The following is a 6,000-nucleotide window of genomic DNA, read 5'->3' as shown; positions in this document are numbered from 1 at the left end:
TAAAACCTCGAATTTCCTAGATATTTAGACTTCCTGTTTGTTCAGTGCAGTGTTGTAAATTGCCCCGACGTTGAAACTGTTTTTACAAATACCGGTGAGACATATTTGGGCCAGCCAGGCTAGCCAGACATTTGAATAGAGAAGACATTGTGTTTTATATGCTGCGGGGTTCATTACCCAAGGTCCCAGAAGGTAAGGTTTTGCTCAAATGCATGTGAAAACTGCCTCTTATGACTGCAAATTAGGGTGACCAGTGGTCCCAGCTTGCTTGGGATGTCTGATTTTAAAATGGAAAGTCCTGTGTTTCGGGGAACCCCAGTTCTGGGAAAACATCATAGGCGGAGGCCACGGAGAGGCATCTTGAGAGAATTTATTGGCAGACAAGGGAACATCCAGGAAGAAGAGTTGTGTGAACCCTTTCAGTAACTCTATTCACAGACTGGACAATAAGCCGCATAGGACACACTTTGTGGACTGTGTTCTCGAAAACGTAGAGCTGAAGGCGAATTTGATGAGTGCTGATGCTTTAGCCCACGATAGAGAGAATGAAGGGAAGGGAAGGATGAGAAGCACTGCATTGGCCACTGCCAAAAACTCAGCTGACTGCTTGGCAGGCGTGCCCACTCAGCCACAGAGGATGTCTGGCAGGCTGTGCAAAGAAACCATGCTGTAGAACAGTCCACCAGAGGGAAAAGAAAAGGGAATTTATGTCTCTGGCTCCTTCCTACCTTGCTCCTCTTGAACAAAATTTGCCTTGATCTAAATTTGCTCCCTACACTTCTGGGTTTATATCAGCTTGCACACCCCATGGGGAGGCATTCCCTCCAAGCCAGTGCCCCAGGGAGTGTGACAATGGCCTGATGGCACAGCAAAGCCAGGGCAGAGGGCCTCGTCCTCTGTGGCAAGTGGCTGGTAGTGGGGCTGACAGGGCTGGTGGAACCAGCCTATGGTGTCCCTTTCTCTAGGAGGGCCACGTATGGTCAGGTCATGCTGGTGGCTGAGGTGGGGCAAGAGGTGGAGGGTGGCACTCAGAGACTCTGAGAGGCAACTGGGATATGTCCTGATGTTGCTTCTCCCAGAAAGACCAGGTCAGGAAGAAGACTGGTAGGAAGAGGACTTAGAGGGGGAGTGGTGCTGAGGGGGGACCCTGTAGGAGGAAATAGGTAAAAGATAAAGGCAGAGCATTGTTAATTGATTGTTAATTTGACCTCACGTGTACCCTCAGAGCAGGGATGTCTGGGGATATTTTGGTCTCAAAGTCTAAGATAGACTAAGTTCTATCTTGATCCCTTTGGGCTGCTATACCATAAACTTACGAACAACAAACATTTATTCTTTACAGTTCTAGAGGCTGGAAAGTCCAAGATCATGGTGCTAGCAGATTCAGTGTTTGCTGAGGTTGTGCTTCCTGGTTCATTGACAGCCGTCTTTTTGCTGTGTCCTCATTTGGTGGAAGGGGCCAGGGAGCTCTGTGGGGTCTCTTTCATAAAGGCACTAATCCCTTTCATGAGGGCTCCACCCTCATGACCTAAGCACTTCCTAAGGGTCCCACCTCCTAGTATCACCGCATAGGCCATTAGGTTTCAACATAGGAATTTGGGGAGGAGACACAAATATTCAGTCCTCAGCAGGCTCCTTCCTGTTGGAGTAAAGCCTTCTGAAAAGAGGCCATTTGAGCTAAACCCTGAAGGTTGACATTTCAAATAAAAAGATGAGAATGAACCAAGATACCACGAAGTGCAAGATGTGTTTGGAGACCCTAAGGAGATAATTTTAGTGGAGACATAAAGTTTCAGGCAACTTTATATTTCTGGATAAGGAATTTGAACTTTATTTCTCAGGCAATAGGACGCCTATCAATCCTTTTAACATAGCTACACCACGCAATGGGAGATTAGAGCTCAACAGAGTTATCACAAGTGTGATATTTTATGGTTGAATCCACAGACAGGGAGGGAGGGGTAAAGCTCGGGTTCTTAACCTGGATCTATGAATTGCTAGGGGAAGTCTCTGTGAAGCTCAGATTATTACACGCAACGTTTTTATGAGGACCTCTATACCTTTCATCAACTTTTCAAAAGGTCCGGACCCCCAAAAGGTTAAAGTGCACTGGTAAAGAGAGAAAATCAGTAGAGTTCCCACCGTCCCCCAAGCCTGGAGGCATATACCTCCAATTTGGGGGTCAGGAGGCGAGAGCGAAGTTGGCCAGAAAACCTTCTAATTCATAGTTATGAGGCAGTTCAGGCTCGTACTGACATGACCTGGGGAAGATCTGGATGCCAGGAAGATCCTATCCCAGTACAGGCTGAAGGTACAAATAAATACCCAGCAAATTCCTCCTCGCGCTTCCTTCGCGCAACTGCGGAGGCGCTAGGACCGCGGGAACGCCGCTCGCTCCCGGCGAAGCCCCGCCTCGGCGCGAAGCAGGACGGGAAATTCAACATGGACGCGTCCATTTGAACATCTCGCCTGAGTGGTTCTCCTGCACGCCTGCCTGTCATTAGCAGTCGTGTTCGCAGCTGCTGCCCAGTCTTCCTCCGGAATAGGGGAGGGAGAGGGAATGAGAAGCTGCAGCGGCCGAGGAGTCACCGTGACCGTCCCGCCGCCACCCTCGGGCCCCCTCGGCCCCCGCGCCTCCGGGGAGCAGCCGGGGCTCGCCGCGCCTGACGCGTCCCGAGTCACACAGGTAAGGGCCCAGGCCCGCAGCGCCTGGTGGTTCATCGCCTGTCCGGTAGCCCTCTCACCCGACCCGAGGCCTACCCGCGCGCGGTGACCCGGAGGGCTGGGAGCCCGGGGCGGGCCCTGAGCGGGCGCCAGAGCCAAGAGGACCCCAGCTTGCGGGCTGGGCTTTACGGGGTGCACCTTCCTGCTCCACTCTGCGCCGGCTTCCTTCCTGAGCTAAACGCGGTGTCCCGTGTGGGCCTTAGCTTCTAGTTCAGCCCCTTGCCGCTCTGATACGATGTTCTGAGACCCAGGCTCTTAGACTGTTTCACCTGACCCTAAAGAGGCCGGGGAAGCTCTGCCTTTTTGCGGAGTCTCAACTCAAGGTGTCTTCTGTGTGCATTTGGGTTTACTCTTGAAGCAACTGTGTGGTTACCTCTGGCGGGGTAGTTTTTGTTCCTAGTAAGCAATGCTGATATCTTGTTTTATAGCATATCAATTTAATACAGTACTTTCATCTGTAGCTCTTTATGTTGTCCCCTAATAAGTAAAAACATAAAAATTTGGGGTATTGCAGAAGTATTAAATGTGTCGCCTTAATTAGTACAAAAAGATATTGTACTATGAGAATAACCATAATTAATATTTTTGTAATTTTCTCTCAACGTTTTTTGGTTTTTTTTTTTTTTTTTTGCGGTACGCGGGCCTCTCCCTGTTGTGGCCTCTCCCGTTGCGGAGCACAGGCTCCGGACGCGCAGGCTCAGCGGCCATGGCTCACGGGCCCAGCCGCTCCGCGGCACGTGGGATCTTCCCGGACCGGGGCACGAACCCGCGTCCCCTGCATCGGCAGGCGGACTCTCAACCGCTGCGCCACCAGGGAAGCCCCTCTCAAAGTTTTAATAGGATAACGTTTCAAAATTGCACAACTGAAGTCGGATGAACTCGCAAGTTTTTTAATGTTGGTTATCCTGTTGACTAGAATATAAGAAGACCAGCTGAATTTAATTTTTTTCTTGTAAGTTTTATAAGGTACTGTTTTAGTTATATCCCAAGTTCAGGTCTTCTCAATTCTGAATTTTAGCGGGAGGAAAGTAAAAGTGTTTTGATTGTGGCATATGGTTATGTCAGGAATAGCATTTAATTCATAGCAAAATAACTTTGACCCTAGAGGAGCTGCATAGGAACTACAGGGGCTTTGAGATATTGCGGGAAAAAAACCCTACTGATGCCAAAAAGACCTCAGATGAGAAATATAAGTCAAATTTAGTTAAACTTTTTTTTTTTTTTTTTTTGTGGTATGTGGGCCTCTCACTGTTGTGGCCTCTCCCGTTGCGGAGCACAGGCTCCGGACGTGCAGGCTCAACGGCCATGGCTCACGGGCCCAGCCGCTCCGCGGCATGTGGGATCTTCCCGGACCGGGGCACGAACCCGTGTCCCCTGCATCGGCAGGCGGACTCTCAACCACTGCGCCACCAGGGAAGCCCTAGTTAAACTTTTAATTGTGAGTGCCATTTCAAACCCTTTAAAGTTGTCTGTGGTGCTGTGGTCAAACGTTGGTTTTGATCTGTTTGAGGATCGTAGCTTAAATGTGATGCCACAGAATCCATTTTTAATGTAGGTGTTTTCTTAGAGAGAGAACTGGCATCCACCTTATATACCACATTATACAGTGAATTTTACTAGCTGTCAACTGCTGTATGTAGAAATGTTTTGGAAGTAAAGGGGCATGGTTCCACCCACAGCTCAGCCACATCTTTATAGTGAGAAGCTGTACTGTAATAGGTTGTGTTAATTAAAAGCTAGGACTCATAAATTTGCTGCAAGTGTGGCTGTCCCATGGCCAGAGTTCTTCATGCCTTGGTTTCCTGTGTTTGGACCCCAAATTGGAATTGATTGTGGTCATATGTTTAGGTGGACTGGGGTGTCAAAACTACTGGTGACACTTGACAGTTTATTAGGTCTTTTGTGGATTGGTCAGCTGAAACGAGTAGTTCAACTTGTGATGAATTAGAAGTAATATGTGTTTTTTGGTGTTTTTTTTGTTTGTTTCATTCCAATATGCCAGTGGTCCTTGAGGTGTGCTTTTCAAATGAGTTTCCAACAGCTGAACAGAAATGACCTTAAATGTTGAGAAGCCGGGCAGTCATGGGACTGTAAAGTACAACTTGTCTAAATACTTCATATGTGAAGTGTGGAAAAACTAGCATATAGTAGTAGAATAGGACAGGTGTTGTGGCATGTAAGTGTCTCAACCCAGCGGTTTCCTTCGGTGGTAACCGTCTATTGGTCAGTCTGCAACTAAAATGTGGCAATAACTGTAATCACCTGAGAGTCAGATCTGGAATGACCTTTGATGTTTTAATTACTTGTACACCTACAGTGTAATAGGATTGACACTCATCTAAGGATTAATGACTCTTCTGTAAACTTTTATGATATTTTATTCTGGTTTTAACTCTAGAAGCTGACCAGAGTGTGTTTGAATTCATACAGAAATAAGGTTGATATTTGGAACCCATGTCGAACTTCTATGATTGACACTCATCTAAGGATTAATGACTCTTCTGTAAACTTTTATGATATTTTATTCTGGTTTTAACTCTAGAAGCTGACCAGAGTGTGTTTGAATTCATACAGAAATAATGTTGATATTTGGAACCCATGTCGAACTTCTATGAAGAAAGGGCAACAATGATTGCAGCCGGGGATTTGCAGGAATTTGTTCCTTTTGGTCGAGACCACTGCAAGCACCACCCTAATGCTTTGAACCTTCAGCTTCGCCAGCTGCAGCCAGCGTCGGAGTTATGGTCTTCTGATGGTGCCGCTGGCTTGGTGGGATCCCTTCAGGAGGTTACGATCCACGAGAAACAGAAGGTTCCGTTAAGTTTCCCATTGTATTTTTGAAACATAGAATGTTGTGATCTACTTGTAATTTAAGGCTACCTGCAACTGAGAAAGTATAATGCTACTTCTAGGGTAGTGGTTAAGATTTGGTAATTTCAGTCAAGACTAAAATAATGACTTCATTGTATTATGGTGTCATAACCGTTTATTTAGGCATATAACTCATGGTTTTATAATAAGTACTATGATTATGGTCCATTCTAAACCTCTTTCTTTTCCCTTAGTATGTGGGGACCAGATTTCATGTTGTTTGATTATTAGATGGTAGAGTTAGAAATGGTCCCTGCTGCAAAAAGACTTACATGTTTCTTGAGGACAAAGAAAATGCCACATAAGTAGATAGAGTACTAGTTCTTAAATAGGAGAATGAGATGTTAGCGTGTGTCAGGAAATCAGTCTTTCCCACCTTATTCCACTTTCATTCCTTTTGGGATA

General features: G+C 46.5%; 1 protein-coding gene across 9 annotated transcripts in view; it reads left to right on the top strand.

Annotated features, from left to right (window-relative positions):
- Window positions 1–2,445: 2,445 nt before the first annotated feature.
- The window catches only part of ANAPC1 (anaphase promoting complex subunit 1), a 143,749-nt gene continuing 140,194 nt past the window's right edge, over window positions 2,446–6,000 (top strand). For 3 of the 9 annotated variants that reach the window (XR_003437693.1, XM_027129032.1, XM_027129034.1), the window contains exons 1-2: window positions 2,463–2,686; window positions 5,299–5,535. Coding sequence is in view for 7 of the 9 variants with exons in the window: in XM_027129032.1 (XP_026984833.1) it covers window positions 5,323–5,535 (213 nt within the window). In the remaining 2 variants the exon portion in view is untranslated. Of the gene's footprint in view, window positions 2,687–5,298; window positions 5,536–6,000 lie in introns of those variants that run through there. The other 6 variants (XM_027129039.1, XM_027129040.1, XM_027129035.1 and 3 more) reach the window with 4 other exon arrangements.

Source organism: Aethalodelphis obliquidens, unplaced genomic scaffold, assembly GCF_003676395.1.
Source record: "Aethalodelphis obliquidens isolate GAN/ISIS:26980383/991018 unplaced genomic scaffold, ASM367639v1 scaffold35, whole genome shotgun sequence".
In the NCBI taxonomy this organism is placed as follows: Eukaryota; Metazoa; Chordata; class Mammalia; order Artiodactyla; family Delphinidae; genus Aethalodelphis; species Aethalodelphis obliquidens.
This window is presented reverse-complemented; position numbering and strand designations above follow the sequence as displayed.